Consider the following 23,146-nt stretch of genomic DNA (forward strand, 5'->3'; position numbering starts at 1 on the left):
TCTAACTTATGGTAATTACAATGGAGCTCTTAAGGTGTGCCAGGGAGGAGTCTCAGTCCCAAACTTTCTCTAATTCTAGCCTCCCTCAATACTGCTAAAGTCTAATATGTGTTTTCCAAATTCATATGCTGGAACTCAATATGATGGTATTAAGAGATGGGACTTTTGGAAAGCAATTAGGTAATGAAGGCTCCACTCCTCATAAATGGGATTAATACCCTTATAAAAGAGCCCCTTCCACCATTTGAAGACATAACTAGAAAGTGCTATCTATAAGGAAATAAGCTTTCACTAGATACTGGAAGCCACCTTTATCTTGAACATCCTAGCATCCAGAACTGTGAGAAATAAATTTCTGTTGTTCATAAGCCACCTAGTTTATTCTATTTTTACTATGTCATCCAAAATAGATTAAGAGAGACAGAAAAGCACAGATCCTGAAGCTCAAAGAACATCAAGTAGGATAAATAACAAAAACAATGCACCTGGGGCTAGGGTGTAGCTTAGTGGCACAGCACATGCTTAGTATGCTGTGATCCAAGGTTTGATCCTCACTGTTACTCACATGTGCACGCATGTGCATGCGCACACACACACGAGCACACACACACACACACACATCTTCATACCCCTACACTAAAAAATAAAAGACTAGACCTGAACATATAATGTCTAGACATAGTATAATATTCCATTCATAAAAATTAATCAAAATGAGTCATAGACTTAAACATAAAATGCAAAGCTATAGATCACCTAAGGAATTCTTAAATCTCAAAGATAAGGAAGCAAACAAGCCAATTTAAAAATGAGCAAAAGAAGCCAAGTACCCATGGCTCACAGCTGTAATCCTAGCTATATTGGAGGCAGAGATGAGGAGGATCTATATTCAATGCCAGCCCAGGCAAATAGTTCATGAAACCCTATCTCAAAAATACCCAACATGTAAAAAGGGCTGGCAGAATGGCTCATGTGGTAGAGTGCCTGCCTAGCAAGTGTAAGGCCCTTAGTTCAAACCCCAGTACCTCCAAAAAAAAAAATGGGCAGAAGATCTGGACCCTTCACCAAAGAAGATACACAAAAAAATAAGCATATGGAGGATTCCAAGATGGTGGCTAGAGGGAGGAAGCAGAAAGCGTGCTTCCTAAAGTAAAATCTTGGAGAGACGCTGGATATGCTCCTTACAGACAAAACCATTGAGAAGAGGCAAAACTTTGACCCCTCCACACCTCCAGCCTGTGCAGAGCATCTCCACATTAAACAGAGAAACCAGGAGGGCCACCAGGCCGCCACCAGACACCCGTGCTCAGATGGCTTGGGAAGACGCGGACCACAAGGTGAGTTAAGTGGTATGCAGTACTCCCACAGACAACTATGGGCCAATCAGCATAGCTCCCTGGACAGACCGACCCCCACCCAGGGAAAAAAGACAAACTGAGTAATAAGCAATAAGAACAATAAAGACACGTAGCAAAGAGGGTGGGGCGCCCTGAACGCCGAAGTGGGGGAGGGGAATCCCTCCCAGAACTGTAAATAAACAAGCTGGACTGGAGAAGGCAGGAGCAGCGGCACACACTCAGCAACCAGGAGCGGGAAAGCTTGTAAAAATGGTGGAGGGAGGAAAACTCCACAGGAGAGAGGGGAAGACCTACTTCCCACGTGAGATGTAAACAAACACGCAGGCCTGAGAAAGCGGGTGCAGTGCCACCTCCCCCAGTGTGCTTGGAAAGGGGAAAGCTTGTAGCAGAAGCTCGTGCACAAGAGAACTCTGAGGAAACAAAACCTGTGCGGCCAGATGAGTGTTAAGCTCACCCCTGAGATCTGCACAAATAAGGCCTCCAGCAACAGCAGGCTGACAGCAGCGGGCAGGCAAGCCACAGCCGCAGATAGCCATTCACAGACCTGTCTCCAGACTCTTCTTTTTTTTTTCTTTTCGCTCTCCCTACCTTTGATGAGAAAACAACCAAACTACACCTGCATGCTGAAAAACTTACTGAAACTGTATTGCATTTGAACTTGGGACACTTTGTGGGGTTTTTTTTTTGTTGTTTTCTTTTGTGTGGCTTTGGTTTATTTTATTTTTCCTCTTTGAGGAGACAACTACAGAACAACATCTGAGGCACCATCTCCAGTATTCGAGGCTGAGGGACAACATAAAAAATGCATTTGAACTTGGAGATTGTTTTTTATTTTTTACTTTATTTTTTAATTTTTACTTATATATATTTTTTTCATTAATTTTTTTAATTTATTTTTTATTTTTTATTTTCAATCCTCTGTCTCTCTAATGCCTTTTCAGCTTATGGTTGAACAGTACATTGTCTCTCCCTGTTTATATCTTTGAAACTTTTTTTGTTTGTTTCTTTGTTTTGTTTTTTTTTTTACTTGTTTAGTTGTTTTTTCCCTTTTTCCTTTAACTTCTTTGCTTTCCATCTCCTCTCACCCTTCTATTCTAAATATCACTAGTGCTATTATTACAAGCCAGAAAATGCTTAATTGCACACAGTACAGGGACAATAACAACACCAAGGACAATGATGGGAAGACAGAAAAAACAGAGAAACCAGTTTCCCCACAGCAAAAACTTAGTACAGGAACCAGAGGGAAATGAAGAAAATAGATACTCAGATCCAGACTCCAACAAAATGAAGATAAACTATGCCAAAAGAACCAATAAAGCCCATAACAATAATCTAAAAGAAGAAATACTACAGGTACACAATGAGTATTTTATAGACATGATACTGGATATGGTCAACCAGAATGTACAGGAGACACTCAAGAAATTCCAAGACAACAAAAATAGAGAATTTGAGAAAGCAAAAGAAGAAATAAAGGAAACCATAGAAGCACTGTATAAACACCAAAGTGAAACAAAGAACACAATTAATAAAGAGATAAATGAACTCAGGACAAAAATAGACAACATTAAAGAGGAAACGACACAGGATATGGAAAACTTCAGAAAAAAGAATGATACAGAATTGCAAAACAAAACAGAAGGCCAATCCAGCAGAATAGAACAAACAGAAGACAGAATCTCAGAACTCAAAGATGAAATGGTAATTAAAGGAAAAACCAAAGAACTATTAATTAAAAACTCAAGACCAGTGAAAAGAAAATGCAGGAACTCACCGACTCCATCAAAAGACCAAACCTAAGAATCATGGGCATTGAAGAAGGAGAAGAGGTGCAAGCAAAGGGAATGCGTAATATATTCAACAAAATAATAACAGAAAATTTCCCAAATCTAGAGAAATCTATTCCCATACGGATGCAAGAGGCCTCCAGAAGACCAAACAAACCACATCAAAATAGAACTACCCCACAACATATCATCATAAAAACAACAAGTTCAGATACTAGGGAAAGAATATTGAAGGCTATAAGAGAGAAAAAAAACTTCATTGCATTTGAACTTGGAGTTTTTCTGGTTTTTTGGTTTTTTTTAAATTTTCTATTTTTCATTTTATTTTAATTTATTTTTATATGTAGATATTTCTTTTATTTACTTTTTATTTTTATTCTTATCTTTTTTTTAATTTTTGATTTTCAATCCTCTCTCTGTCTCTCTAATGTCTGTTCAGCTTACTGTCGATTACTACACTAACGCTCCCTGTTTATACCTTTGAAACTTTCTTGTCTGATACCTTGTTCTGTTTTCTCCTTCTTGTCTGTGTATTTGTTTTTCCCTTTCCTTTAACTTCTTGCTTTCCATCTCAGTTCAGCCTTCCATTCTAAATATTACCATTGTTATTATTACAAGCTAGAAAATACTTAATTGCACACAGTACAGGGACAGTAACAACACCAAGGACAATGACGGGAAGACATAAAAAACAGGGAAACCAGTTTCCCCACAGCAAAAAAAAAAAAACTGAACCAACAGGAAATTAATCACCTGATTGGATATATAACACAAAATGAAATTGAAGCAGCAATCAAGAGTTTCCCCAAAAAGAAAAGTCCAGGATCTGATGGATTCTCTGCTGAATTCTATCAGACCTTTAAAGAAGAACTGATACCAACCCTCCTTAAACTGTTCCATGAAATAGAAAGGGAAGGAAAACTGCCAAACACATTTTACAAAGCCAGTATTACACTTATCCCAAAACCATGCAAAGACACCTCCAAAAAGGAGAGCTTTAGGCCAATCTCCTTAATGAACATTGTCGTAAAAATCCTCAACAAAATAATGGCAAACCGAATTCAACAACACATCAAAAAGATTATTCACCACGACCAAGTAGGCTTAATCCCAGGGATGCAGGGGTGGTTCAACATACGAAAATCAATAAACATATTAAACCACATTAACAGAAGCAAAGACAAAAACCACTTGATCATCTCAATAGATGCAGAAAAAGCCTTTGATAAGATCCAACACCATTTCATGATAAAAGCTCTAAGAAAACTAGGAATACAAAGAAAGTTCCTCAACATTATAAAAGCTATATATGAGAAACCTGCAGCCAGCATTATACTTAACGGAGAAAAACTGAAACCATTCCCTCTAAAATCAGGAACCAGACAAGGATGCCCACTATCTCCACTCCTATTCAACATAGTACTGGAATTCCTAGCCAGAGCAATTAGGCAAGAAGAAGGAATAAAAGGAATACAAATAGGTAAAGAAACTGTCAAAATATCCCTATTTGCAGACGACATGATCCTATACCTTAAAGACCCAAAAAACTCTACTCAGAAGCCTCTAGACATCATCAATAGCTATAGCAAGGTAGCAGGATATAAAATCAACATAGAAAAATCATTAGCATTTCTATACACTAACAATGAGGAAACTGAAAAAGAATGTATGAAAACAATTCCATTTACAATAGCCTCAAAAAAAATCAAATACCTAGGTGTAAACCTAACAAAAGATGTGAAAGATCTCTACAAGGAAAACTATACACTTCTGAAGAAAGAGATTGAGGAAGACTATAGAAAGTGGAGAGATCTCCCATGCTCATGGAGTGGTAGAATCAACATAGTAAAAATGTCGATACTCCCTAAAGTAATCTACATGTTTAATGCAATTCCCATCAAAATTCCAATGACATTCATTAAAGAGATTGAAAAATCTACTGTGAACTTTATATGGAAACACAAGAGGCCACGAATAGCCAAGGCAATACTCAGTCAAAAGAACAATGCTGGAGGTATCACGATACCTGACTTCAAACTATATTACAAAGCAGTAACAATAAAAACAGCATGGTACTGGCACAAAAACAGACATGAAGACCAGTGGAACAGAATAGAGGACCCAGATATGAAGCCAAACAACTATAACCAACTTGTCTTTGACAAAGGAGCTAAAAATATTCGATGGAGAAATAGCAGCCTCTTCAACAAAAACCGCTGGGAAAACTGTTTAGCAGTCTGCAAAAAACTGAAACTACATCCATGTATATCACCCTATACCAATATTAACTCAAAATGGATCAAGGATCTTAATATCAGACCACAAACTCTAAAGTTGATACAGGAAAGAATAGGAAATACTCTGGAGTTAGTAGGTATAGGTAAGAACTTTCTCAACGAAACCCCAGCAGCACAGCAACTAAGAGATAGCATAGATAAATGGGACTTCATAAAGCTAAAAAGCTTCTGTTCATCAAAGGAAATGGTCTCTAAACTGAAGAGAAAACCCACAGAGTGGGAGAAAATATTTGCCAGCTATACATCAGACAATGGACTGATAACCAGAATATATAGGGAACTTAAAAAACTAAATTCTCACAAAACTAATGAACCAATAAAGAAATGGGCAAGTGAACTAAACAGAACTTTCTCAAAAGAAGAAATTCAAATGGCCAAAAAACACATGAAAAAATGCTCACCATCTCTAGCAATAAAGGAAATGCAAATTAAAACCACACTAAGATTCCACCTCACCCCTGTTAGAATAGCCATCATTAGCAACACCACCACCAACACGTGTTGGTGAGGATGCGGGGAAAAAGGAACCCTCTTACACTGTTGGTGGGAATGTAAACTAGTACAACCACTCTGGAAAAAAATTTGGAGGCTACTTAAAAAGCTAGACATTGATCTACCATTTGATCCAGCAATACCACTCTTGGGGATATACCCAAAAGAATGTGACACAGGTTACTCCAGAGGCACCTGCACACCCATGTTTATTGCGGCACTATTCACAATAGCCAAGTTATGGAAACAGCCAAGATGCCCCACCACTGACGAATGGATTAACAAAATGTGGTATCTATACACAATAGAATTTTATGCAGCCATGAAGAAGAACGAAATGCTATCATTCACTGGTAAATGGATGGAATTGGAGAACATCATTCTGAGTGAGGTTAGCCTGGCCCAAAAGACCAAAAAATCGTATGTTCTTCCTCATATGTGGACATTAGGTCAAGGGCAAACACAACAAGGGGACTGGACTTTGAAGTTCTCATAAAATTTCTTGAACTGTGATGTTCAGAGAGCTCCTGGGTTGGTGAACATATCCATGTGTCAAGAGGATATTGCACCCTTCCAGGCCTCACTCTATTGCCTCTACATCTGGCTGTTCATCTATATTCTTTATCACTTCTTTTATTAATATCATAAAAAGTGAAGTATGTGTTTTTCTGAGTCCTATGAGGCATCCTAGCAAATTAATTGAACCCAAGGAGGATATACTGGGAACCCTGATTTCTAGGAGATAGAGCAGAAGTGTAGGTGACAACCTACCATTTGCAATTAGAGTCTCAAATGGGGGACAGCCTTGAGGGGTTAACCCCTTTACCTGTCAGTTCTGACTCTAACTTCAGGCAGATAGTGTAAGGACTGAATTATAGGACATTTGTTGATTTCCAAAGAGTTGAAGGTTTTCTTGCTATGGAAACCCCCTTCATGTATGGTCAGAGAGATGTTGTGTTGATTGTTCAGAGTATAGTAGGAGGAAAGCACTTGCTTAATGAGAGAGTATTTTCTACTAGTATACAGCTGCATGCCATATGATTCCAACTGCCTGCTATTCTGGAAAAGAGAGAAACCATGGAGATGGTAAAAAGATCAGTGGCTCTAGGAGCTGGGTATGGGAAAATGGATGAATGGGCAGAGTACAAGAGACTTCAGGGTACCAAGACTATTCTGCTTGCTATATGTCATTACACCAAGAATGATCCCTAGTGTAACATGTGGACATGATGTATCAATAGTGACCTGTCAAATGTATAACACTAATGCAAGATATTGATAATAGGAGAAATCACAGGGTGGGACGGTTTGGGGTGAAAAGTCATGAATGTATATGTACATATTCAAGAATACATATAGCTGCAATAAAATTATATAAAAAGAGACTTGGAGATATAGTTCAGTGGCAGAGAGCTTGCTTAGCATGTGTAAGGCCTTGGGTTCTATAAATGGAGTTCTAGGACCGGGCCTAACTCCAGGAGTTCCAATGTGTCAGGTCTGGTCATTTGCCACAATATGACAAATAAAGAGACAAGGTACAGAGAAGAGAAAGATTTATTACTGGACACGGGCATACTGTGGGAAGAGGCAAAGGAAGCACTTTGGTCCACCTTCCAGGGTACAAACATGTTTAAACAGAAGAACTGGCAAAGGTGGTGGGAAGTTTGCATAATTACTAAACAGTCCTGGTTACAGGTGCGGGCTAGGGGGAAAAGGGGGCCAAAGGTGTGGTCTGGTTGATCATCATCTCAGAACTGGTCAGGTAGAGCCTGGTCATGAGCCTGGTCATAGTTAGAAAGTCATTGGTGGCTGGAGGTTTAGTTTTGACTCTTGTCACAACTAAGATGTGATGGATCAGTTCTGTCCTTCCTGGATTCCAAGGTAGGTGTGACTCTTCAGAGCAGACAGATATAAATGGAGGCAGAGAGGCCAAGCTTTCTATGCTGCTTCCAGTTAACCTATAGAGTCAGTGCTTTTTAGCAAAAGCAGTTTCTAGTACCTGTTATGTTCAATTGCTAGCACCACCAAAAACTATGTAAAATAAAAAATCAAGGAAATGGTAGGCAGGAAATTCAGGAATGTCCATATCTTGGATGGTGAAAGGCAGAGAGACAGATCATGTATTTATGTAAGTTATTATGAAAGGCCTTGTTTTTATTTATTTTGAGTGGTGTTTTTATGGATTATTATTTTTACATTATCAGAAATAATCAACTACTTAAGAAAACAACTAAGTAAAACTGAGCCATTCATGAACCAATGATAAAATAATGTCATGAGCTCAGAATCATTATTAATTCAATTTTGTGCACCTGAAGTTTGAAAATGCAAAAAAGCATAAAGGTCACTCAGAGAAAGTCATTAATATTTTATGTTCTTTCCGGTGCTTTTCCATATGAACAGCACATATTACATATCACCGATCACTGATAAACCAGCCCCCTTCACAGTAGTGACACATTGGAATGCAAGCCACCAGGGCATATGGTAAAGTCAGACTGGATTTTTATGACACTTTTCTGAGCTCATGATGTGTGATAACATCATGAGAATGAGTAATGGGATTGTTCATGTACAGCTCAACAAAGTAAAATTTTAGGAATGCTAAATTCTCCTTTGCCTGGCAACATTTTGTACAACATCCTCCTATTCCAGGCCTTTTTCTTAACAACATGAGAAGCATGGAGCTGAGATGTAGGTCAGCAATAGAGTGCTTGGTTATCACACACTAGGTCCTGGGTCCAATCCCTAGCACGGTAAAGGCCTATTTTAGCTCCCAAGGATGATATTTAGAGCCACATTCATCCCTTCCTCCATGACCAGTATCAAATATAAGAATATTAAAAGCCAGGTGCTAGTGGCTCATGCTTATAACCCTAGCTACTTGGAAGGCTGAGATCAGGAGAATCACAGTTCAAGACCAACCTGGGGAAATAGTTCAAGATATCCCATCTCCAAAATATAGAGCAAAAACAGACTGGAGGTGTGGCTCAACTGGTAGAGTGCTTGCTTTGCAACAAACACACAGCCCTGAGTTCTGAACTCCAGTTCCCCCTTCTATACACATAGTTTTATGACAAGGATCCTGTGGAGCAAACATAGGAAAAGTAAAGAATTACAACACTACACACATGAAGCCTTTTTTTTTTTTTTTTTTTTTTTTGTGGCAGTGCTAGGATTTAAAACTCAGGGCTTCGACCTGGCATTGGTGGCTTATGGCTGTAGTCCTAGCTATGCAGGAGGCAGAGATCAGGTGGAAGCCAGCCCCCAGGAAGTAGTTTGGGATACCCTATCTCAAAAAAACTTTTCATAAAAAAAGGACTGGTGAAGTGGCTCAAGCATTAAGAATGCTTGCCTAGTAAGTGTGAAGCCCTGAACTCAAACCCCAGTGCAACCAAAAAAATAAATAATCTACCACTTTAAGGGTCAAAACATATGTAGAATAGCAACACAAAGCAGATGGTAATGCATATAAGGTACTCATGGGTGTGTAAGGGGGTTTGAACCCAGGCCTGCCTGACTCCAAGACTTCACTCTCAATCATTATACAATGTTTTTTCTGCTATAAAGAAGAGATGAAAATATATTAAAAGCGTATTAGTGCCAAAGATATAGGAATTTTCTAACTAATCTATTATTTTGGCACAAGAAAATGATCTTTTCCCTTCCCTCATTACCTACTTGTCTGATGGAGATTAATAGAGGTGGAAAAATAAGAGAAATCATATTAAATCATATTGAATAAGGGTTCATTCTGAATATGCCCATATATTTGGTACTTACAATACTAAAAATTCACTTTTTAATTTTCATTTTTGGTGGGACTGGGATTTGATCTCAAGGATTCACGCTTGCAAAGCAGACACTCTAACGCTGGAGCCACACTTCCAGTTCATTTTTGCTTTGGTTATTTTTGGAGCTGGGTGTCTTGAACTATTTGCCCAGGCTGGCCTTGAACCACGACCTTCCTGATTATCAGCCTCCCAAGTAATTAGGATTATAGGTGTGAGCCACCGGCAGCCAGCCGAAATTTCATTATTAATAGCTGGCTGATGGGGGATGTGCTCAGGTGGTAGAGCGCTTGAATAGTAAACTCAAGGCTGAGTTCAAACACAGTACCCATCCTCCCCAAAAGCTGGTTGATGATAGCCAGAACAAAAATGAATGAGTTATAAAGACATGTTTTCATCCTGAGAAAATGAAGTTGAGCAGTAAGAAGTTCAATTTCACATTCTAGAGCAAATAATATTTTTTTCCAAATTTACTTTGTGTTAGATATTGATCTATCACAGAAGCAGGCTCCCCTTGACAGCACATTCCAGACATCAAAACCAGGAGGATAATGCGTTACTACTTTAAAACAACTTAAGTTGGAACCAAGAGGCAGCCAGTTGCTAGCCAAGTACCCTGAAATGGCAACAACATCAACTTTTCCTAAATCTACTTAGAAGCAAAGTGAAAACCCTGATGAGTACACCCTAAACACTTTGGAGACTCATAGGTGGTCAACGCAGTGGAATCCCCCACCCGGGAAGTCTCGCTTGCATGACATCCCCTTCCCACTCTCCTCAGAACCCCTCTCAGCGCGGGTGGAACTCTGAGCAGCCCCCACACCCTGCAGCAAGAACCCAGCGGTCCACGGCCGAGTCGACTCAACTGTGTCTCAGGCAAGGACCCTCTGGGCCGCTTCTTCTGCCCGTTACACCGGAGGAGCTACAGAGGCCAGTCTTGCCATTTTGTTACAGGGAACGCTACCAGAATCTGCACAGCCGGCCGGAGAGCTCCCAGAAAACGCAAGCACACCGCAGGAGTCCGCCTCCTGGGCGGGGTGGGAGGGGCCATGCCCAGGCTGGGGGCGGAGCCAGGGCGCGCGGAGGGAGCCGGAGGCGACTGGCCCCGCCTCACCCCGCCCCCGCGGCCGAGCCCCGTCTCCCCGCGCGCCTCCGCGAGGCCGTTTGCCAGCTGCGGGTGGGCGGGAGGCGGCGGCCTCCCCGCCCCCGGGCTCGTCTCTCCTTCCTGTTCTGGACTCGCCTGCTGGTTAGCTGTGGGCCCCAGGAACCAGGGAAGGGGACGCGGCAGCAGCGGCCCCGGGACCCGAGTGCCGAGGGACGCGGCGACCGATTGCGGAGATGCTGGGCGTGGCGGCCGGAATGACCAACAGGTACGCGCAGCGCGCCAAGTCGGCCGCTGCTCCCCTCCGGTCTCGCGGGGCCTAGGGCGGGCCGGGTTGGGCCACGGCGGACTGACCCGCGGTGGAGCGGCCTTCCCCAGCCCGCGGCCTCTCACGCTGAGCCCCTCGCGGCCTGGCCTGCCCTGGCCCGGCCCAGCTCGGCGGGCGGCGGCCGGGTAGTCTCGCGACTCCAGCTCGGACTGCCGGGTCGGGGCGGAGAAGGTGCGTTGGGTGGCGCCGCCGAGGGGACCCGTGGCGGTGAGCGCAGCCTGCAGTGGGGGTTAACAGCTAACTCCGGCGCTGGGCTTTCTCCTTGAAACAGCACCCCAGAACCTCCACTTAGGCTGGCTCGTCAGTCCATAGACATTTGCTGTTTTAGCAATGAAATCGGAGCTGTCTAAAGTGCTCATTCATTGAATACATCTGTGATATGTTAACGAAACAAAAAAATACACATTTTGCAAATCTCTTCTATATCTGGCTTAGTAAAAAGACAACTGTTTTGTGTTCGGTTTATTGTGATAAGTGTTTTGATGGAACTCTGTCTTTTAACAGATCCGTAGTTGGAAAGGAGGAATATTGTAGCTTTCCCAAATAATTGTGGGTATTCTTTGTTATTACACTGAAAGTGGTAGTTTCTTTTTTTTTTTTTAATTGTTTTATTATTCATATGTACATACAAGGCTTGGGTCATTTCTCCCCCCTGCCCCCACCCCCTCCATTGCCACCCACTCCGCTCCCTCCCCCTCCCCCCACCCCCTTGATACCCAGCAGAAACTATTTTGCCCTTATCTCTAATTTTGTTGAAGAGAGAGTATAAGCAATAATAGGAAGGAACAAGGGTTTTTGCTGGTTGAGATAAGGATAGCTATACAGGGAGTTGACTCACATTAATTTCCTGTGCATGTGTGTTACCTTCTAGGTTAATTCTTTTTGATCTCACCTTTTCTCTAGTTCCTGGTCCCCTTTTCCTATTGGCCTCAGTTGCTTTTAAGGTATCTGCTTTAGTTTCTCTGCGTTAAGGGCAACAAATGCTAGCTAATTTTTTAGGTGTCTTACCTATCCTCACCCCTCCCTAGTGTGCTCTCGCTTTTATCATGTGCTCAAAGTCCAATCCCCTTGTTATGTTTGCCCTTGATCTAATGTTCACATATGAGGAAGAACATACGATTTTTGGTCTTTTGGGCCAGGCTAACCTCACTCAGAATGATGTTCTCCAATTCCATCCATTTACCAGCGAATGATAACATTTCATTCTTCTTCATGGCTGCATAAAATTCCATTGTGTAAGTTTTTTAAAGGTAGTTTGCATATGAAATCTGATGAAGAGTCATTGGGCTTTTTCCGCACTTAAAAGTTCCTTGGTCTATCTTACAGTTTGAATGGGCTTGTTCTGTTACCCATTGTAACGTCATCTGTTTCTCATAGGGAAAAATTCTGGCTCACTGTATTAAGCAGATCCGAAATGCAAACACATTTCATTAATATCACAAATAACATTCGTTAAGATCACCATTGATATCATTAAAGTCCTTAAATATTGAGAAGCTGTTGGACTCAGGGGGATAGATACAAGTTTGCCAGCATTCCAGTTTTCACTGGAAAGCTTGATTTTTCTCCCTGGCAACAAGATATTACCAAGTCATTTTCCCCAAAGTAACAGGTTCAAGTTTAGTTTCAAGGAAATATCTGCAAGTCTAAAGCACCATGGTTGTCTGTCAGTTGTTCTTGCAGTAAAAATGGTATTTCATGAAAAATGTCTAAGGCTTTTCCTTAAGACAATCAGTTAACTTTGGTATGCAGCACAATGCTTTATGTATACCTGCCTTTTGGTTTCAGGTAGCAAGAAATAGGGGGGTGAGGAGTTTATAATTTGTACTGCTTCATCGTGGACATTTTTTCTTTTCTAAAAATGTGTTGAATATTAAGTTGATAGGGAATTGAAAATATACAGGAGCTATAAAGAATAAAGGATGTGCAGTACAAGCAAAGAATAGAATATAATTATTTCCTTTTATGACTCAAGTCTCTTCCTGATCCAGTGTCCCTCCCTTGTCCTATCTTCTTCCCATTCTGAATTTCCCATTGGCAATCTTGGTTTTTTTTTGGATTCATTACCTTCAAAAATGTTCAGAAACTGGCCAGCCTTGTTGCTCAATTCTGTAATCCCAGCTACTCAGAAAATGGAGATCAGGAGGATTATGGTTTGAGGACAGCCAAGGCAAAAAGTTATTGAGACCCTCATTTCAACCAATAAGCCAGGCGAGGTGGTGTGTTTGTAATCCCAGGTATTGACTGTCATAGGCAGGAGGATCAAAGTCTGAGGTAAAAATGTGAGACCCTATCCGAAAAGGGATAGGGACAGGCTTGGGGTGTGGGGCTAGCAGCAGATGCTTAGCAAGTGTGAGGCCCTGAGTTCAAACCTCAGTACTGAAAAAAAAAAAGTTCTCCAGAATTCTTTTGTCTTGCAAAACTGTACCCATTAAAAACAACAGCTTCTCATTGCCTTTTTTTTTTTTTTTTTTTTTTTTTCCTTTTTACAGTACTGGGGTTTGAACTTAGGGCCTTCACCTTGAGCCACTCCACCAGCCCTTTTTTGGAGATAGAGTCTCCCAAACTATTTGCGTTGGGCTGGGCTTGAACTGTGACCCTTCTGATCTCTTGTCTCCTGAGTAGATAGGATTGCAGGCATGAGCCACCAGTGCCCATCCCTCATCCCTTCTTTCTCCCAGCATGTGGCACCCACCATTCTGCTTTTTGTCTCTGTGATATTGACTACCTTGAATAGCTCATGTAAGTGAAATTATACAATATTTGTTGCATAGTTTGTTGCTTTTTCTTGCTTTTTTATTTTATATACGCTGTGGTTTGAGTTTAGTTACTTACCCGAAGGACATTTGGGTATTTCCAGTTTGGAGAAATAAGAATAAAAGGTACTGGACAGATTTTAATGTGAAAGTTTTCCTTTCTCTGGGATAAATGTCCAAGAATGTGCAATTTCAAGGTTGTACAAGAATTACATGTGTAGCTTCTTAGGAGACTGACAGATTTTTCCAGAGTGGCTTTCCTGAAGGATCTCTAAAGGTGAAATTGGTGTTCTTTTCCTGCTAGATCATAAAGGTGAGGAATTCGCTCACACCACCACTGCCTCCATTAGTCTGAGGAAGCCAGCAGTTGTACCCATTATTGCTTTTGCGCTGTCAGTGTGTCAACACAGTGCAGAAGGTACCTCCTTAGTGTTGATCTCACACGTCCCTTGAGAAGGTCTTGAAGACCATACTTGAAAACCACTGTTAAGACATAATCCTACATGGTGGGGGTATAGAGTGGGATATTTAAAAAAAAAAAAAGTTTACAAAGGCTCCTCTTAAAAACATTTATGGAGTGTTTGTTGTAATGTGTGCTTTCTAGTCTTCAGAAGTTTTAATAGGACTTAATAATTAAGACTTGAAGAATGACTATGAAAAAAGCAACTTTCTGTCCTTAAGGCTTTTGCTCTGATCTCCTGCCATTATTATTATTATTATTATTATTATTATTATTATTATTATCATTATTATTTTGGCAGTATTGGGGTTTGAACTCAAGGCCTCACTTTTGAGCCACTCTGCCAGCCTTTTTTGGTTAGTATTTTTTGAGATAGGGTATTGTGAACTGTTTGCCTGGCCTGGATTTGAATTGTGATCCTCCTGATCTCTTGCCTCCTGGGTAACTAGGATTATAGGCGTGAGCTACCAGTACCAGGCTCCTGCCATTATCAGAGGGAAATTGTCATGATAGGTGGTATCTTCATAAAACTTCGGTGTTCTGTACCTCTTTGAGTGGTGATGAAACTGAGCTCCTGATTTTAAAGAAAGCCAGTGAAAATTTAGTAAAAGACACCTTATTTCTGGATTTTCTGTCCCCTGCAGGCTTAGAGAAAATTATCCATGAGGATTGTACTGTCTTTATTTTATCATTCCAATTCTTTTCCTTTGCAGGAGCCTCTTGGCCCATCTCCTGGGTTTTTCCTTCTTGTGCTAAGTGTAGGTGCTGGGAGTGAGCTTTTCTTTCTTTCCAGAGACAGCCTCAGAGCCCCCTCTCTGGGCAGAGAAACTCATTTAACATCAGTACCTTGGAGCAGAGCATTACTCTGTAAGTCTCTGCTTTCTATAACGTTGCATTTATTTTTCAGATCAGCATTTAAATAAGCTTCGGTATAGGTCAGATTCTTAGCTTAGGTTTCCACTTAAGTAGAAGGAAAAATATTTCAAATCATTTGTCAATTTTATAGTTCCTGTGACTTACGCTTTAGGCTGTGGTTTCCTACCCATGGGTGTACATGCTGGACTGTTGCCACATTGTCTTCCTAAAACTTTGATTTTAAGTCCCTTGAAGGCCTTGTTGCAATACAGTGTGCCTTCTCTAGAAGCAGTGGTTTTACCTCCTAATCCTGGCGTTACCTCATCTCTTTTATTTGATCACATCACACATTCCCACACTGGTTAATACTGTGTGTGTTGGGGAAGATAGGCATTTTCCTTGCATCTTTATTCATCTTGGAGTACAATTTGAAGTTTGATGCATTTGTGTTGACATTTAAGAAAAGCATGGGAAGCAACTGATAAACTAAACTCTGAATAGGGCTTGTCACGAGAGGCGCTAGGAAGAAGTGTGAGTGTGTTTTGTTAGTAGGAGACACCGGAAGCAGTATTAGGACACCCAGGAGTCTAGGGCTTACCATTGTCTGAGGGTCAGGTGCTCTACCACTCGAGCCACTCTGCCAGCCCTTTTTTGTATTGGTTATATTTGAGATAGGGTCTCACTTTAAGCCCCAGCTGTCCTGGACAGCAGTTCTCCTATTTGTGCTTCTCTACCTAGCTGGGCTGATAGGTATACCCCACCATGCCCAGCCATTGGTTGAGATGGGATCTTGTGAACTAATTGTCAGGGCTGGCTTTGAATAGTCCTCCCAATCTCAGACTCCTGAATATCTAGAATTTTTTTAAAAAATTTTTATTTTTTTATTACTCATATGTGCATACAATGCTTGGGTCATTTCTCCCCCCTACCCCCACTCCCTCCCTCTGAATATCTAGAATTACAGGCATGAGCCACTGTGCTTGGCTTCACTCCTTTCTTAGGATAAATTCATTTTCACCCTGAAAATTTTTCGGGTGAATGTAAGGTAACACAGTATTAAGGCAGGGATATTGTTGAGAGAATGTAAATCAGTGGTCTGTGGAACCTAGAGTTATTCAAAGTGGCTGGAAAAAAATCTATGTATATATTAAACATTTGAGGTAGTACAAATGTTTTATATGTATTTCTATTTTTCATTTAAATGTTGGTAAAGTATAGATTTTTCTAATAAGATTATGAGCGCTTTTGGCAGCATTTTTATAGTGTATGCTTTATCTGCTATATACTAAAAAGACAATTGTGGTAATGTGATGACCTAAGAAAATTTGTTTGACATTCTAGACAAATGCTTTACCACTTGAGCCACACTCCCAATTCTTGTTTGACATTCTAAAAATGGCTTTATATGTGAAAAAGTTGGAATCTATTAAATCAGTGCATTGAACACTTTTGAGGGTCTACTGCAGTATCCCCCTAAACTGTTCCTTTGTTTTATAGGCCTACACTTGAATAGTTTATTCAAGGTCACAGTGAGTCAATAGCACAACTAAAAATAGAGCCCACACTTCTTGTGTCTAATGGGGCCCTTCATGTGCTATGCTAGTTTACCCTGTTACTTTATTCATATTGCGGATAAATGCCTTGATGGCCAAGAGTTTGTCAGGTATATCTGAGCACCCTCTAGTCAGTTTTGTGTTACTCTGACAAGATACCTGAGGCAGGCTAATGATAAAGGAAAAAAATTTAACTCATAATTTTGCAGGCTGACAGTCTAGATAGCATGGAGGAGACCCTGGTGAGTGTTCCCCTTAGTTGTGTCACTTCATGGTGGATGACAGTGGTGGGAGAACTTGTAAGAGAAAGAGATCACATCTTGAAACAGGAAGTCAGAGAGACAGAGAGGGGCCAGGCTTGCTCCTTGTATGACAACCCTCTAGAGAAAGAGCTAACTCAGGGTTCCACATTTTAATCCCTTCTAAGAGTAGTGGCCCCGGGAATTAAGATTCTCTGCTAGGCATTACCTCTTAAAAGGGCCCACCACCTTTAGCACTGCTCTGCTTGAGACCTAGCTCCTAATGTATGAACCCTTGGGAAATCCACTCAAACCATATCTGAACCATAGCAGCCCCATTAGTCTATAGCTAGGGAATTGTTGAGTGAATTTTGAAATATTGTCCTGGATGTACAAGAGTCCTGGATGTTCTCTCTTCAAGTGGATGGATTCCTTTTGTGAAGTGTGTTCTTGTAAGCATGGTATTTCTGGGCCACGTGATGAATTCTTCCTTCTCAGAGTCTTAGGATTTCTCACTCACCCAGTTCCATTGTCCGCATGTGGCACAATTGGAGAGATTCCTTTCTATTGTCAGTCTTCTTTACTAATACAGCGGCCACTACAGCCTCTGCCACATCTAGCTGTTTCTCCTTCTCAGTGCAATAGACTGGAGAGAATTTTTTTTTTTAATATGCAAGGCACAGTCCAGGTGTACCTGATGAGATTCAAGAGGTGTGAGACATGGTCCTTGCTCTTGAGAACCCTTAAGTTTAATAGTTCTATCATTTTATGTTGGTTGCAGATTTTCCTAAAGTACTACTGTGTTCATATTACTCCTTCGTTTCAAAATCTTAAGTTTCTGTAGCTGGGCACAGTGGCTCATAGCTGTAATCCCAGCTACTTGGGAGGTGGAGATTGGGAGGATTGTGATTTGAGTTTTCCCTAGACAAAAAGTTAGCCAGACCTGATCTCAATCAATAAACCAGGTGTGGTGGCACACATCTGTGATCCCAGCTACTGGGAGGCAGAGATGGGATTGGAGGATCATGGGCTGTCTGAGATTGGCTCTCAGAAAAAACTGGAGACCTAGCTGGGTGCCAGTGGCTCATGCCTGTAGTCGTAGCTACTCAGGAGACAGAGATTAAGAGGAACACAGTTTGAAGCCAGCAGAGGCAAATAGTTCATGAGAACCCATCTCGAAAAATACCCAACACAAAATGGCTGACAGAGTGGCTGAAGTGGTAGAGCGCTTGCCAATCTAGTGTGAGGCCCTGAGAAAACTGGAGGCCCTACCTGAAAATTAAGTAAAGCAAAAAAAAAAGGGCTGGGAGCACAGCTCAAGTGGTAGAACAACTGCCAAGTAAGCCTGAGGCTCTGAGTTCAAACTCCAGTACTGCCAAAAAATACAAGTTTCTTATGTTGTCTCAGATAAGATTGAAACTCCAGAGCCTGGAATTTAGGAACGTTTGTGATCTGGCCCAGGCCATCTTTATAAAGTCTTATCATACAAGCATTCCCTTAGCCTGTATTTCTCTAACTCACTACCATTTTCTGAAAGTAACTAATGATTTCCTCTTTTATTGCCTTTGTTCATGCTGGTTTTTTTAGCCTAGAGAAACATCTTCTGTGTTTTCTTGGCAGCTGGGGCAAAATTGGCACTTTTCCTGTGAAATAATGAATTCTGGGAGCATTTGCGGAGCACTCACCTTGTGCTAGGGAATTAGGCATTCAGAGTTTTACCTGTTCTCCCCAAGCATTTTGACTTCTTTCTCAGTAGTTATCAATTTCTGTTTTGTATTACAGTTCTTGTGTATATGTCTAATCTTTTCTGTCAAACAGTAATCTCTGGAAGCAAAAGAATGTCTTAGTCAAATTTATTAAATGTTCATAGAAATGAACTTGATCTAAACAGGCTTTATTTCCCCTTTTATTCCCTCATTTGTTAGTGAATCGAAAAGTTCAGGGCTAGCTCTGCTTAGTGTGTTTGACATCATTTGAATAAATCACAAAACTTGGAGAAAGACAAGATAGCTTTCACATTTAGTTTAATACACTCTGCATAGTGTATTATTGACTGATCACATAGACCCAATACTAATGGAGCAATGGGAAAAAAGTCAAATAATATTTTGGTATCCTTATTTAGTTTAGTTCATTTCCCTGCCAAGTCACTCTTGGAAATTCTCTTAGTAATAACCAGCTTTTTTATTAATCACTTACTTTCAAACACAAAAAAGCTTTAATTTTTTAAATACAATAAATCTTATTGTCACAGCCACACCATGATTGAAATAGGATTTTTATGTCCATTGTACACATGAGGAAACTGAGCTCAAGAGGTTAAGAACTCACTGTTAACACATTAGTGACAGAGCTGAGGTCTACACTGAAGAGCCCTATAGAGAGAGCCCTGTGTCTCCTCAGTTTATATTACTGGTTGGGAAGAGATGATAGTTCCTTCTTTTCCTAGGTTTCAAGCCTTATTCTTTACGTGGTCAACCAACCTATCTAGTTTATTCATCAGTGCTGTGAAGTTGATTTTTTTTTTTTCAGTACTGGGGCTTGAGTGCAGGACCTTCACCTTGAGCTACTCCACCAGCCCTTTTTTTTAATGGATATTTTTGACATAGGGTCCACAAACTATTTGCCCAGGCTGGCTTTAAACCCTGAGCCTCCTGATCTCTGCCTCCTGAGTAGCTAGGATTATAGGGGTGAACCACTGGTGCCTGGCTTATATCATCTTTTTGCTAAACATACCACTGTCCTTTCTTCCCAACTTAATTTTTGTTACTCTTCTGCCAGAAACTAACCCCCCTTTTCTTTTTTTAATTTTTTTTTTTTTGAAGGGGCATGAGTCCCCATATCTTACAAGGCCTGCTTCAACACCAATTAGTCTTCTCTCTTGACCTTCTGGAAAATATATCAGGTAAAATTCAATGAGAAGGACTAGTATGCAACACACAGACTTCTGTTATTCTCACTTCAACTCTTGGCTGTGCTTGCATATGCTAAAGTGGTATTTTAAAAATTTGGAACACATCTTCCAATTCAATGTGCATTCATTGCGTATACTAGACCATGCTATAGGCCGTGGAGCATATTGTAATTGAGTGAAGGATAGCACATTGTACATTTTGTATTGCAGCTATAGATATACAAATATTATAGGAGAAAAGCTTTAAAAGTCTTTTAGAAATTCGAAGGAGAAAATGGCAGTTTTTCACCAGTTTTTATAAATTGATATTTAAGACATTAGGAATAACAAAATATTTTTTTGGTTCTCAGGAGGTAGAAATGTATCAGTCATGGTAGTGTTTAACCAGAGGTCAGATTTATTTGGAATGTTTTAGGGGAAATTAATAAATTGGATTGAACAGTTCTCTCAAAACATGGGCTACAGATTGCCTGTGCATGAGTTCATGCTAAACATGCAGATTTATTTGCATCATCCCATACTTCTTGTAGGAGGAATGTCATAAAATCTGTACTTTTATTTTGCTTGTATGTTACCTTCTTTTTAAAAAATTGTTATTGTTGTGCTGGGGGCACATTGTGACATTTACAAAATTTCTTACAACATATCATAGTTGAATTCATCCCTTTCCCCCAAAATCTGTACTTTAAAATTTATTATTATGGAGGACTCTAAACATACAAAAGTAGAGAGAATAATGTATCCCTAGGTACTACCACTCAACTTCAGTAACTCGACTACTGGCAAGTTTGATTGAGGGCCAGTCTCTTTCCTCATTCCCCTGTGACATACCAGAGATTTTACTATGTGTTTTTAAAAGATAAATACTCTTCTGAAAACTTTAAAAATATAACTATATCTCATCACACTTAAAAAGGATTAAAAAAAAATTCCTTGATATCATCATCTACCCAGTTAGCATTCAGATTTTTGTTGGTCTAAATAGGGTTTTTAAAAAATTGGGTTAACTCTTGGGGATATACCCAAAAGACTGTGACACAGGTTACTCCAGAGGCACCTGTACACCCATGTTTATTGCAGCACTATTCATAATAGCCAAGTTATGGAAACAGCCAAGATGCCCCACCACTGACGAATGGATCAAGAAAATGTGGTATCTATACACAATGGAATTTTATGCAGCCATGAAGAAGAACGAAATGTTATCATTCGCTGGTAAATGGATGGAATTGGAGAACATCATTCTGAGTGAGGTTAGCCTGGCCCAAAAGACCAAAAATCCTATGTTCTCCCTCATATGCGGACATTAGATCAAGGGCAAACACAACAAGGGGACTGAACTTTGATCACAAGATAAAAGTGAGAGCACACAAGGGAGATATGAGGATAGGTAAGACACCTAAAAAATTAGCTAGCATTTATTGCCCTCAACGCAGAGAAACTAAAGCAGATACCTTAAAAGCAACTGAGGCCAATAGGAGAAGGGGACCAGGAACTAGAGAAAAGGTGAGATCAAAAAGAATTAACCTAGAAGGTAACGCACATGCACAGGAAATTAATGTGAGTCAATGCCCTGTATAGGTATCCTTATCTCAACTAGCAAAAACCCTTGGTCCTTCCTATTATTGCTTATACTCTCTCTTCAACAAAATTAGAGATAAGAGTAAAATAGTTTCTGCTGGGTATTGAGGGGGTGGGGGAGAGAGGTAGGGGGCGGGGGTGGGGGTAAAGGGAGGGGGTGGGGGAAGGGGGGAGAAATGACCCAAGCATTGTATGCAGATATGAATAATAAAAAAAGAAATAAAAAAATTGGGTTAAAATAAGATTCACACATTTTGGTAGGTTAATTACTCTTTCAGTTCTCTTTTTCACTTATAGGTACTTCTGTCTTTTTTAATTCCTTTTGTGACATTTGTTTTTGTTTACCTTGAGCAATTTTCTGTAATCTGGATTTTGGTAGTATAACATCTTTTGTTATCCTCTAAATTGATCTTTAAAGACGCAATTCTGAAACTACTTGATCTCAGGACTACTTTACACTTAAAAAATTATGGAGGACTGTTGTTATTTGAATATTTGTACCCTCTAAAAATCATGGTGAAAATCATTTGCCACTGTAACAATGTGAAGAGATGAGACTTTTGAAAGGTGGGAATAATACCATTTTTTTTGAATTTTTATTTTATCCATATGTGCATACAATGTTTGGGTCATTTCTCCCCACTTCCCCCGCCCCCTCCTTTTACACGCCCCCCACACTGCTCCCTCCCTTACCCTCCCTTACCCCTCCCTACCCGGCAGAAACTATTTTGCCCTTATCCCTAATTTTGTTGAAGAGAGAGTATAAGCAATAATAGGAAGGCACAAGTGTTTTTGCTGATAAGGGAGTTGACTCACATTAATTTCCTGTGCGTGTGTGTTACCTTCTAAGTTAATTCTTTTTGATCTAACGTTTCCTCTAGTTCCTGGTCCCCTTTTCTAATGTCCACATATGAGGGAGAACATATGATTTTTGGTCTTTTGAGTCAGGCTAACCTCACTCAGAATGATGTTCTCCAATTCCATCCATTTACCAGCGAATGATAACATTTCGTTCTTCTTCATGGCTGCATAAAATTCCATTGTGTATAGATACCACATTTTCTTAATCCATTTGTCAGTGGTGGGGCATCTTGGCTGTTTCCATAACTTGGCTATTGTGAATAGTACCGCAATAAGCATGGGTGTGCAGGTGCCTCTGGAGTAACCTGTGTCACAGTCTTTTGGCTGTATCCCCAAGAGTGGTATTGCTGGATCAAATGGTAGATCAATGTTTAGCTTTTTAAGTAGCCTCCAAATTTTTTTCCAGAGTGGTTGTACTAGTTTACATTCCCACCAACAGTGTAAGAGGGTTCCGTTTTCCCCGCATCCTCGACAACACCTGTTGGTGGTGGTGTTGCTGATGATGGCTATTCTAACAGGGGTGAGGTGGAATCTTAGTGTGGTTTTAATTTGCATTTCCTTTATTGCTAGAGATAGTGAGCATTTTTTCATGTGTTTTTTGGCCATTTGAATTTCTTCTTTTGAGAAAGTTCTGTTTAGTTCACGTGCCCATTTCTTTATTGGTTCATTAGTTTTGGGAGAATTTAGTTTTTTAAGTTCCCTATATATTCTGCTTATCAGTCCTTTGTCTGATGTATAGCTGGCAAATATTTTCTCCCACTCTGTGGGT

General features: G+C 40.4%; 1 protein-coding gene across 1 annotated transcript in view; it reads left to right on the plus strand.

The window, feature by feature from the left end:
- The first annotated feature begins 10,855 nt into the window (after positions 1-10,855).
- Lims1 (LIM zinc finger domain containing 1) overlaps positions 10,856-23,146 on the plus strand; it is a 149,061-nt gene continuing 136,770 nt past the window's right edge. The window contains exon 1 of the mRNA XM_074050540.1: positions 10,856-11,098. Coding sequence (XP_073906641.1) covers positions 11,067-11,098 — 32 coding nt within the window. The 5' untranslated portion in view covers positions 10,856-11,066. The remainder of the gene's footprint in view (positions 11,099-23,146) is intronic.

Source organism: Castor canadensis, chromosome 12, assembly GCF_047511655.1.
Source record: "Castor canadensis chromosome 12, mCasCan1.hap1v2, whole genome shotgun sequence".
Taxonomy (NCBI): domain Eukaryota; kingdom Metazoa; phylum Chordata; class Mammalia; order Rodentia; family Castoridae; genus Castor; species Castor canadensis.